This window comes from Suncus etruscus, chromosome 15, assembly GCF_024139225.1.
Source record: "Suncus etruscus isolate mSunEtr1 chromosome 15, mSunEtr1.pri.cur, whole genome shotgun sequence".
NCBI lineage: Eukaryota > Metazoa > Chordata > Mammalia > Eulipotyphla > Soricidae > Suncus > Suncus etruscus.
Genome location: NC_064862.1, coordinates 65475611 through 65487790, shown reverse-complemented (window position 1 = coordinate 65487790; position 12180 = coordinate 65475611). Strand labels below are relative to the sequence as shown.

The 12180-nt window shown below is 44.4% G+C and overlaps 1 protein-coding gene across 1 annotated transcript in view; it reads right to left on the bottom strand.

Annotated features, from left to right (window-relative positions):
* Positions 1-3683, bottom strand: part of VWA3A (von Willebrand factor A domain containing 3A) — a 61819-nt gene extending 58136 nt beyond the window's left edge. The window contains exons 1-5 of the mRNA XM_049788152.1: positions 3557-3683; positions 3324-3498; positions 1743-1860; positions 617-772; positions 159-240 (exon numbers count right to left, since the gene is read on the bottom strand). Coding sequence (XP_049644109.1) covers positions 159-240; positions 617-772; positions 1743-1860; positions 3324-3498; positions 3557-3683 — 658 coding nt within the window. The remainder of the gene's footprint in view (positions 1-158; positions 241-616; positions 773-1742; positions 1861-3323; positions 3499-3556) is intronic.
* Between the last annotated feature and the right edge of the window lie 8497 nt (positions 3684-12180).

The window sequence follows — 12180 nt, the reverse complement described above, 5'->3', positions numbered from 1 at the left end:
CCAAAGACGTAGCATTGGACCAGGCATACATCAGAAGGAGATGCTCAAACCTGATTTCCCAAATCTCCCTCACTCCACCCAGACCTTAGTGTGCCTACACTGGGGTCTCTAACCACTTAGAATCTCTACCCTTCTGGCTACCCAGCGTGCACCCTCACCTGCTTGTCTCCATTCATTTCTCTGCCTTTGGGAGAAGTGTCTCTGGATATCCCTGCAATCAGCTTTTTCTGGGTGCAGCCTCTAGTTCCTCCAGGCTTGTGTGCGGCAGGAAATTGTTAGCTGGTCTCCCAGGTAACAGGCCACACCACCTCTGAGATGCAGGGAGAGCCTCCCAGGCCTCACCAGAAAGGATTGATTAAAGGACTACAGGTTGATTTTTGGCTTGTCTTAATCCCCTTGTCCTGGCCACTTTGCTCCTCCCCACCCCACAAAGGCCTTCAAGCTGGGCGGGGACCTTGTCCTGTGTTTTAGAACAATTTCAGGGGCAGCAGAAAACTATGGCTAAGATCAGCCGAGCCTCATGCCTGCTGGCTTCCTGTGGCAGGAACAGAGAAGAGATAGCAAAGGTGGTGACCTTCTCTTCCTTCTCAGATTCTTGGGATCCCCAAACACTCACTGTGGGAGACACCAAGGTTGCCCCACAGGCATGAGTACGAGCCCCACCCAAAGCTGACTGATCTGGTAGCTGACCTGGTGGCCTCCTAGCACTGGAAGCAGGTACTGCCACAGTGGTGCCCAGACCCACTGAGCCCACAGAGCTATCCGGAGTTGTCTGCAATGCAGAAACATATTAGTTCCCTTCTGGAAGATTCAGATAGGATGGCAGGAACCTGATTCTTCAACAATGGGCCCTGGCGATTGTGATGTAATTGGCCCCTGGTCTGAGACCTCTTCTACATTCGTTTGCTTCCTTCTCCGTTGGATGTTCAGAGAGATGGGCTGATGCTACCTCCTGCCAACCAGTGTGCAAGTGCCTGAGGCATCTGCAGTTAGTTTTTCTTACCCAGGTCAACTTGGAAAAACTTGAAAATAAATCAGTCTTCGCTTTCTGAAGCTTTCTTGTAATAATTCAGGAAATAACCCCCTGTGGGGGCTGTCAGATGGCAGAGGCTGATTTTTAGGAGGCCGTGACTCCTAAAAGTGAGAAATGGGCAAAAGTTCTCAAAACCCAATCCTGTCACCTTGCACTATGAGCAGCAGTATGGGCTGGAGAGCAAGACCATGAACCTAGAGTTCTGGGACAATACTGACCCAGCAGGAGAAGAGAAGTGAGAGGGAAGAACTGCCAAAGGCTCAGTGCAGCCAATCAGCGATGACTCTGGACCAAAAGAGCAGGTCCCTTTACTGCACATTGAAAGGCCAGGGTGGAAGGGGCTGCCTAAGTTTGGAGGGACCATGGATTTGAAACTTGGAGGCTTAGACTCTCAATGGAGTTGGAGTGGTAGTACAGTGGTAGGGCACTTGCCTTGCAATGTGAGCGATGTGAGTTCGATCCTCAGCATCCCATCTGTCCCCAAGCACAACCAGATATGATTCCTGAGTGCAGACTGAGGAGAGGCCCCTGATCATTTCCAGGTATGAGCCCAAAACAAACACAGAACAAATAAAAACCAGTATCACTCTCACAACTTTGTACTGGATAGCTAGCTAGTTTCTGAATTTTACAAGTAAAAACCCAACCTTACAGTCACCATTTCATCTTTCTTCACCTGTGCTCAGGGCACACATGTGTTTTGTCCTACTAGCACCAGGTGGATGAAGCAGGGAGAGCTGTCCAGGTGTGTGGGCAGCCCAAAAGAAGGCTGTGGGTACCACCTGTCTTGACTCCCCACAGAGAGTCTGTGGTACTCTTGAATGGTTCTAGGTAAGAGGGTGGAGAGCAGCAGGACTATCTCTATCCCCCCTTTGGTTCCCAAGATCCCGTTAGGGTCAACTCGGCTCTGATCTTGATCTAGGAGTGCTCAATAGTTCCGTTGCTCAAGACATTTTTGCTCTCATCTGAATATATGTTTTCTTCTCCCAGTCTCCTGATATTGTCCTGAGTAGTGATGGGATTAGCCTATGGGGGGCATTTTTGGGGTGTGTGATTAGGTCCTGAGAGTAGAGCCCTCAGCCTCATGATGAGATCAGCATCCTAACATGACCCTGATGGAGCCTGGACTGGACTGGTACAAGGCACCACCATGCTTCCAAAGGAATAGTGCTGGGTGCCAGGGAAAAATAAGTAGGGTTGAGGGAGATAAGGAAGCAGGCAGGCTGGTAGGGAAGGGTTCTTGAGACATAATAAAAGTTCTTGGGATGTTGGGACTGGAGCAATATCACAGCAGGTAGGCCATTTGCCTTGAAAATGACCAATCTGGGTTCAATCTTCAGCATCCCCTATGGTTCCCTTAGCCTGCCAGGTGTACTTTCTGAAAGCAGAGCCAGGAATCACCCCTGAATGCTGCAGGGTATAGCCCAAAACCCAAAACCAAACCAAACAAACAAACAAAACAAAAAAACCCACCCAAAAACATTTTAGTATATAATAAACCTAAGAAATGGGATTGGGAGAAGGAATTACGTCATCACTGATAAATTCTTTTATTTATTTATTTATTTTTGGTTTTGGGTCACACCCAGCAGTGCTCAGGGGTTACTCCTGGCTCCAGGCTTAGAAATTGCTCCTGGCAGGCTCGGGGGACCGTATGGGATGCCACAATTCGAACCAATGACCTTCTGACACACTACCTCCATGCTATCTCTCCGGCCCCTCTGATAAATTCTTTACATGGCTCCTCTGCAGAATAGAAAGTCAAAGAGGACCATCAACTATTATGACCTCCCCTCTCCCCCGCAACCACTCTGGAAACAGGACTCTAGCCCAGGCAGAAAGGCCCATGGAGCAGTTTGGGAAATCCCTGTAAAAGCCAACTTAGAACAAAGGAGGTGAGCACATGTGTGATGCTGGCCCATGCACAAGGTGCCTGTTCACATGCCATCTGCATCTTCCCTTTTGAGATGGGAGCCTTCATGCTTTAAGGCTGGAATGTGTATCTCTTGGGGCTCTACACTTCTCTCTTTCTTTGTCTCTTTCTCTCTCACTCTCTCCTTCCTCAGAATGTCTAAATAAAGCCTGTTTTTATTTCACTGCTCCTAAAATTCTTTCCTGAGAGAAAGGCGATGGCCCTGAAAGGCCTGACTTGGCTTTCCTGCAAAGAGCAGGGCCTGTAGGCCTAGATCTCCGCACCCACTTTCCCAGGTGGCAGAGGCAGGCAGCAAGAAAGTGGCACATTCCCTTCTTAGGGATACTGCTTCTCTCTTCTCCACTTCACATATGTCACTCGAGGACTCCTATCTGCATCAATAAAGAGGGAAACGTCATGGGTGCCTGGGCCGTGTCCCCTGAAGCAGCACCTGCAGGAGCTTCCAGAGACTCCCACCCATTTCTGTCTCCTCCATAGTCCTGAGTACCAGGTCTAGTCTGCTGAAGAGACAGTGTGAAGGTAGGAAGAATGCCTAGAAGACAGAGAAACAGAAACTAATATTCTCCCAATAGGGGACACAAAAAGCAGACCAAGGACCCCAGTGCTTCCCAAGAGTTCTCCCAGGGCCTTTTTCTCTTGATGTTCTAAGGACTGTCTCCTAAATCCCAGGAGAAGGGCCTGCCAGTGCACTGCCTCTGGGAGCTGAGAGATGGACATTACTGCTTCAGGACCAGGCCCCAATAACAGACAGACAAAAGAATATGGCCACACACAAGGCTAGAGAGAAAATCAGATAAGGCTGAACAGGGCAAGACAAAGACAAGACAAAAGAGGAGGAATAAATTGTGAAGTTTTGTATTTTGCAGGGTTGGTTGAGGGGTTGGGCTGTATATGGCTGGCCTAGGTCGGGCTTGTTCCTGGGCTCTGTGCTCAGGGATCATTCCTGTTAGTGCTCTTATCACAACTATACTGTGCCAAGGGTCAAACCAAGGTTGGCTGCATGCAAGGCATGTATTATCCTTTATATTGACCTTTACAGCCTGGGCTCCTGTACAGCACCATTTTTGAGGAGGTATAGCTAGCAATACTCAAGGGGGCCACTGCTTGGTCTGCACTCAAGAATGACTCCTAATAAGCTAGGGTGACCATATGGGATGCCAGAGATGAAACTCAGGCCAGTTGCGTGCAAAGCCTAAGCTGTACTTTGTCCTTGGCACTCCCTGTACAAGTATCTTTTTATTTTTAATTTACTTTTTTGTTTGTTTGTTTTGGGGCAGTGCTCAGGGATTACTCTTGGCTCTGCACTCAGAAATCACTCCTGGCAGGCTCGGGGGACTAAATGGGATGCCCGGAATCAAACCTGGGTTGATCCATTTTGGCCAAGTTCAAGGCAAATGCCCTACCATTGTGCTATCACACCGGCCCCCCAATTTATTATTTTTTTGTTCTGGGTCTCCCCACTGTACTATCACTCAAACTCTACCTTCATGTGCCTTCATCTTTTCTTATGCCCAAGTAATTTTCCATTGTGTATTTAGCATTTTCTTTATCCATTCATCTGTTCTTTGGTTCTTGAGTTGTTTCTAGATCCGAGCTATTGTGAATAGTGCTGCAAGAAACATAGAAATGCAAATGCTTTCTGTTTGTTTGTGGTATAGTCAGAGAAGTGGAGCAACCTCATTAAAAAAATAAAAAAACCCTCTAGACCAGAGCACTAGTATAGCAGGTAGAGCATTTGTCTTGCCTTGGGATCAATTCCTGGTAACCCCTTTGAACCCTGAAGCACTGCCAGAAATGATTTCTAAGTGCAGAGTCAGGAGTAAGCCCTGTGCACCACTGGGTGTGGCAGGAGAATGTAGGGCAGCAAGGCTGGGGGAATATTACCACTGGAGATTACCACTCGAGATTCGGGCTTCTCTCTTATGAGATGTTGCTGAACGAATCTGATGAGCAATCTCAGTTCTTTTTTTTTTTTAATTGTGTTTACTTACAAGCCCTCAGAATGTCAACAAAACAGCTGCTGCTTTTTTCTTTTGCAGTCATGGAGGAAGTATGCAGTTCCTAACAATTATTTTCTACAAGCTGCATCAGAGATGACTGGAGATGTAAAAAGTACCACCCTGTCTGTGCACAAGAGCCTGCTTTAGATTCTATTTCCAATTCATACCCTTACCCCACTCCCATACTGTACCAGGAGTTTAAAATACCATCAAGATGCTTTTGATAATGTATTGACTTTTCTTTTTTTTTTTTTTATTTTTAAGATACTGTAAAGGCTGAGCAGGTTCGATCCCCAGCCCCATTTGGTTTCTAGAACCCAGCAGAAGTGATTCCTGAGTGCTGAGTCTGAAGTAATCCCTCAGCACTACCAAGTATTGTTCACCACCACTACACTAGGCCACTGGATGGGTTGGGGGAGAAGAAAGGGAGGGGACAATATCTATTTAGGAGAGAAGTGCTTAGCAGGGGGTAAGGTGTTATGATTGAAAATCTATCAGCAACAGTGTCAACAACATCTGTATATATAAAAAGCACCTCTTGTAGAAGCAGATGTGGGAGGGAGGTAAATGAGGCAAATTTGGGGGTTCATTGATGGAGGGAGGTGAACACCGGTGGAGGGATCTTTGTTGAATCATTGTATGCTTGAAACTGGCTCATGAGTAACTGTAATTTCGCAGAGTCTAAACTAAAAAAAAATTTAAAAAATGATATTGCAATGAATATTGCTTTACTTTTTTTTTTGTTTGTTTTTAGGTAACACCTGGCAGTGCTCAGGGGTTACTTCTGGCTCTATGCTCAGAAATCACCCCTGGCAGGCACGGGGGACCATATGGGATGCTGGGATTCAAACCACCATCCTTCTGAATGCAAGGCAAATGCCTTACCTCCATGCCATATCTCCGGCCCCTACTTTACATTTTTGTGTACTAGATCTTATTCCTGGGAGCTAAAGATACAGAAATAAAGTATATTTCTAAAGCAAGGGGATTTAAAGATGGAAATATACAGGTTTCTTTTCTTTCTTTCTTTCTTTTTCTTTCTCTCTTCTTTCTTTCCTTTCTTTTTCTTTCTCTCTCTTTCTTCTTTCTTTTCTTTCTTTTCTTTTCTTTCTTTCTTTCTTTCTCTTCTTTCTTTCCTTCCTTTCTTCCTTTCTTCCTTTCTTCCTTTCTTTCTTTCTTTCTTTCTTTCTTTCTTTCTTTCTTTCTTTCTTTCTTTCTTTCTTTCTTTCTTTCTTTCTTTCTTTCTTTCTTTCTTTCTCTCTTTCTTCTTTCTCTCTCTTCTTTCCTTCCTTCCTTTCTTCCTTCCTTCCTTTCTTTTTCTTTCTTTCTTTCTTTCTTTCTTTCTTTCTTTCTTTCTTTCTTTCTTTCTTTCTTTCTTTCTTTCTTTCTTTCTTTCTTTCTTTTTCCTTCCTTCCTTCCTTCCTTCCTTCCTTCCTTCCTTCCTTCCTTCCTTCCTTCCTTCCTTCCTTCCTTCCTTCCTTCCTTCCTTCCTTCCTTCCTTCCTTCCTTCCTTCCTTCCTTCCTTCCTTCCTTCCTTCCTTCCTTTCTTCTTTTGGTTGTTGTTTTGTTTTTGGATCACACCCAGTGGCCTCAGGGATTTATTCCTGGCTCTGTGCTCAGAAATTGCTCCTGGCAGACTCCGGGATCTTATGGGATGCTGGGGATCTAACCCAGGTCTGTTCTGGGTCCATCTCGGGTCAGCAGCATGCAAGGCAAACACCCTACTGCTGTGCTATCACTCCAGCCCCAGAAAAATAGATTATTTTTTCTAAGCTCACGAAAGTTCATTTGGTGATAAAACCTGAATGAACTAGCCTAAGGCTGCTGACTGCCTTCCAGTCAACGCAGCTCTGTGGTCACAGTCACATTTGACCACTGCAGTAGGGTGTATCCCATTCTCCAATGGAGAATACGGTTAAGAACCTTATTCATCTTTACATTAGAAAAATGGAATGCCAAAGCTTTTTGGCAAATAGGATAGTGATGTGCTATAATTAATACCTTTAATACTGTATGTTAAAATGAATAAAGCAGTGTTTTCAGCTTTTAATCTTTTCTTTCAAATAATTGAGACAAGTACAGGAGAAAGTGTTTGCTTTCCATGCGACCAACCCAGTACTACATATGGTCCCCTGAACACTACTATAAATGATTCCTGAACATAGTCAGGAGTAAGTCCTGAGCACCACTGGGTATAACTCAGAATAACCTCTGTCACAGACCGATTGGTCTTGACACAAAGAAATCTTCTGGGGTTCCTTGAAAGGTGTGTACTGGGGTTGGCTAATGGATAACAGAGGCCAAGGAGTCAAGTTGGGTTCAAGCTGTTTTGTTTATTCAAAGCACAAGGTGGAATACTTATACTCAAGTTCTTGACAGATCATAAGGCAAACTTACCAAAAAAGGCAGAGAGGCAAATTCTTCAAACCACATTTCTGAGGCAGGATAGTTTCACTTTTGAGGCTGCTTCTTGCTATCATAGTTTCTCAGTAGCAAGGTCAATTGAGAATTGTTTGGTGCCTGCCTTGCCTGCGCTAGCCTAGGACGGACCGCAGTTCGATCCCCCGGCGTCCCATATGGTCCCCCAAGAAGCCAGGAGCAACTTCTGAGCGAATAGCCAGGAGTAACCCCTGAGCGTCACAGGGTGTGGCCCAAAAACCAAAAAAAAAAAAAAAAAAAAAGAGAATTGTTTGGGTTTTATGCACACTGAACTGGGGCCTGAAATATTAACTCTTACGATGGCTGTACATAGGTTAAGAGCACAGTTAGATTTGAGGGTAAATAATTATTCTGTAAGACTAAATAAAAATACTGGAATCTACGCAAATGTTCCTCATAAGGTGTGTTTATATATCTGAGTAATTTTTGAGAGGTTCTAAGAAAAGTGAATAATAATTATTAATAAAGAATATTTGAACCATGTAAATATTAAATCTGAGTAATCTTAGACTGTCAGCTGAAGGCATGTCTCAACTAATATTTATGCTACATTCCTTTATTTCTCGAATGCCTCTTGGACAGGCAACCAAGGTTTTATTCAGGGTCCTAACGCTTGTGATTACAGGTTATTTTTTCAAGCATCTTTTCTTACAGGTGCTACTTTTTTTTTTTTCAAATGTCCTCTCTGTAAGTACAGACTACTTTGAAAAAGTTCCTGTAATAGCAGAAAGCTTTTTTAAAAAAAAACAACAAAAACCTCCTATTGGCAATTAAGGCCTTATAAATATGGTGCCTTCCTAGGTCTTAGGATTTGTTAACACAGGGATGTAGCAAACATATAGTTTCATGAAACATTAAATTAGTCTTGGTGTACAACGTTTCCATATGTGAAAGGCTCACCCTAATGTAATTAGCACAATTAAGTTTATGTTTTGAGAGGCTGGGTAGTTTTTCATGTTTCATCACAGAGTTCTTTTCTGTCTTCTGTAAAAAGCTCATGCTAATAAAAGAGATTAATAAAGATAAAGTGAGTTGTGAGTTGAAGGATGTGTCTGATATCAAGAAGAAAGCGTATGGGCCCGGAGAGATAGCACAGCGGCGTTTGCCTTGCAAGCAGCCGATCCAGGACCAAAGGTGGTTGGTTCAAATCCCGGTGTCCCATATGGTCCCCCGTGCCTGCCAGGAGCTATTTCTGAGCAGACAGCCAGGAGTAACCCCTGAGCACTGCCGGGTGTGGCCCAAAAACCAAAAACCAAAAAAAAAAAAAAAAAAAAAAAAAGAAAGCATAAATCAAGATTCTTTCTGTTAAAAGAGATAGAAACCCGGCTCAAACTGGCTGAAGGGAAAAAGATTTGTAGAACAGAAAACTCCATGTTCTGGTTTCAGACACGTCTTGATCGAAAGAGTAAAATGATGTTAACAGAAAACCATTCATTTCTCAGCTTCCTTTCTCTGGTGATAGATTTATTCTTAGGCTGGCTCTTCATTCTTCGTGAATGGTTGGAAAACTTTTTTTTTACGGGGATTGTTTGGCCACACCCAGCCATGCTCAAGGCTTTATTTCTGGCTCTGAGCTCAGGGATCACTCCTGTAAGGGTTCAGGGGTCAAGGATAGAATCCGGCTGGGTCAGTGTGCAAGGCAAGTGCCTTCCCTACCGCACTATGGCTCCAGTCCCTGCCTCCTTTAGTCTGGAGCAGTTGGTATCTGAGAAGTAATGATTGTTGCAAAGAGCACAAAAGATTGGAAGGGCCTCCCTCTTAGAAGGGCCTCCCTTACGTATGCACCATGTTTCTAGGGTTCCCCCCAACCCCAATCTTCTACTTGCTAACAAAGTACAAGGAATCTGGCAGTTGCTGTTCCTTAGTAGCCCTGGTCATTTCCTATTGTGATGACGGGATTTGCTCACACTGTCTGTGCATGCTATGAGTGGATGGTTGCAGAGCTAATGCATCTGTTTGCCACCAGCTGTATCCCTCCATCTCTCTGTGGTGCTTACACAAACCTCATTGCAGTGCAGCCAGAAATCAATTGTGGGGCCAGATTATAGAACAGAGAGTTGCCAGGATCAAGTTTTGTGAATCAGGCACATGGGGGATTTTTGTTTTGTTTTGTTTTGTTTTTGGACCACACTTGGTGGTGATCAGAGGTTACTCCTGGCTATCGGCTCAGAAATAGCTCCTGGAAGGCACAGGGGACCATATGGGATGCTGGGATTCGAACCAACCACCTTAGGTCCTGCATCAGCTGCTTGCAAGCAAACGCCGCTGTGCTATCTCTCCGGCCCTGCACATGGGGGATTTGAACCTGTTACCAAAGGCTTGCAAGGCAGGCACTACAAATTCCTGTACCAGTCCTCCTGGCTCCCGTATTAGATTTAAAGTGCATCATTAGGTGATGTCATCTAGTTCATCAGAGAAATTTGGACTATAAAAGTCCATAGCAACGACTGGAGAAAGTTGGATGTGAGAATTATAGAATGTGGGATACAAACAACTAAGTAAATTACATCTTTTTCTTCCAAGAAAATATACTTACAAATTGTTTTTTAGTCGGGACTACCTTTCATTTTGGTTTGCATTTCACATGCAGAAATAAACCATAGATTTAGCTGTTTATGACTGAGCCAAGCTATATTTTTTATGACTGGGACAAGCTATTTTTATTTCCAGTAGACTAGCCAAGCTGGTGATGTGGATCAGGGAAGTCGGCCTAGATCTGAAGTCAGAGAAGAAAGGTCTGAAGCCCATAGTCATCAGTTTCTAAGTCCCTCTATTTTTCCCATCTCTAGAATATCTCACAGGAGGCTAATAAAATTCATGTGGAAAAGCATGAATTTACTCATTCCTGCTCTAAGTCCTTATGTCTTAGCCACTTTACTTAAAAACAAAAACATTAAAGATTTTAGAGTAGTTGATATGTTTTTGTTAGGATGTTACGTTATAGTATTTGTGAAGTTGCTAAGGTCCAACCACATATATATATTTTTCAGCCACACCTGGTGACACTCAGGGGTTACTCCTGGCTATGCGCTCAGAAATCACTTCTGGCTTGGGGACCATATGGGACGCTGGGGGATAGAACCGCGGTCCGTCTTAGGCTAGCGCGCACAAGGCAGATCCTTATAGCTTGTGCCACCGCTCCGGCCCCAACCACATTATTTGTAATAGCAAATGTATCTCCCAAAACACACATCAATGTATACATATAGGAGCCGGAGCAAGAGCACAGCGATATGTTTGCCTTGCACCCGGCTGACCCAGGACGGATCTGGGTTCGCTCCCCCCAGAGTCCCATATGGTCCCCTGAGCCAGGAGCTATTTCTGAGTACATAGCCAGGAGTAGCCCCTGAGGGTCACCAGCTGTGGCCCAAAAACAAACAAAAAAATTACACACATATACTATATATATTTTTTTTGGGGGGTGGGGTCACACCAAGCTGTACTCAGGGTTTACTCCTGATTCTGTGCTCAGAGCTCACTCTTGAAAAGGTTTGAGAACCATGTGGGGTGTTGGCAAACACAGGTCAGCTGCATGTGAGGCAAGAGCCCTACCACCATTCTTTCCAATCCTATATATTTTAACATAGTCTTTATACATTCTCTCTCTATATATATTACATATATATTTATTTATATATTTATAGAATATAATTTATATATTTATAGAAGTCAGTATTGGGGGACTGGAGAGATACCACAGTGGGTAGGATGTTTACCTTGCACAGCTGACCTGATCCCAGCATCCCATATGGTCCTTTGAGCCTCCAAGGAATAATTTCTAAACAGAGTCAGGAGTAACCCCTGAGTGCCACTGGGTGTAACCCCCAAACAAAGAAACAAGAAAACCGAGATAGGCTGGTGAGAGAACTCAAAGGACTAGAGCTCATTCCTTGCTGAGTTCAATGGGTGAGGGCAGGCATGAGTAGTCCCAGCATGACAGCCTTGAATCCTCAAACAGAACTATCAGTCCTGCATCGAATATCTCAGGAACCTATTACTAGGAAACCTTTCACCTCAAAAAAGGAGAAAATTGGGGCCGGAGCGGTGGTACTACAGGTAAGGCATCTGCCTTGCAAGCACTAGCCTAGGACAGACTACGGTTTGATCCCCCAATGTCCCATATGGTCCCCCTAAGGCAGGAGCGATTTCTGAGCGCATAGCCAGGAGTTACTCCTGAGCGTCAACGGGTGTGGCCAAAAAAACCAAACAAACAAAAATATGAAAAAAAATTGAGGAGAAAATATACTAATACTGGAAGGTCATCACCAATTTAGGAATGGCAGATATGTGATATGCTTTTATTTTTTGTTAGAAGAATTAAACAAGACACACCTCTAGTAAATATAAAGTATTGTAAGGACAAAATGTCTGGAAGGATACTTGACAACCTGTTATCAATGGTGGGCAGTGAGGGAGGAAATATAGGTGGTTAGATTTTTTTTTGGATGGAGCTGGAGTGACAGCACAGCGGTAGGGTATTTGCCTTGCTTGAGGCTGAGTCAGAGATCAGGTTAGATCCTCAGAATCCCAGATGGTCCTCCAAGCCTGCCAGGAGCAATTTCTGGGCAAAGGATAACCCCTGAGCACTGCCAGGTATGTCCCAAAAACCAAAAAACTACTTGGGGGCGGGGGGTTTGGGCCATACTTGGTGGCACTCAGGAATTACTCCTGGTGGGCTTCCAAGACCATATAGAATGCCGGGGATTGAACAGGGTCAACTGCTTTCCAGGCAAAAGCACTACCCGTTGTACTATTGCTACAGCCCTAGGTGATTA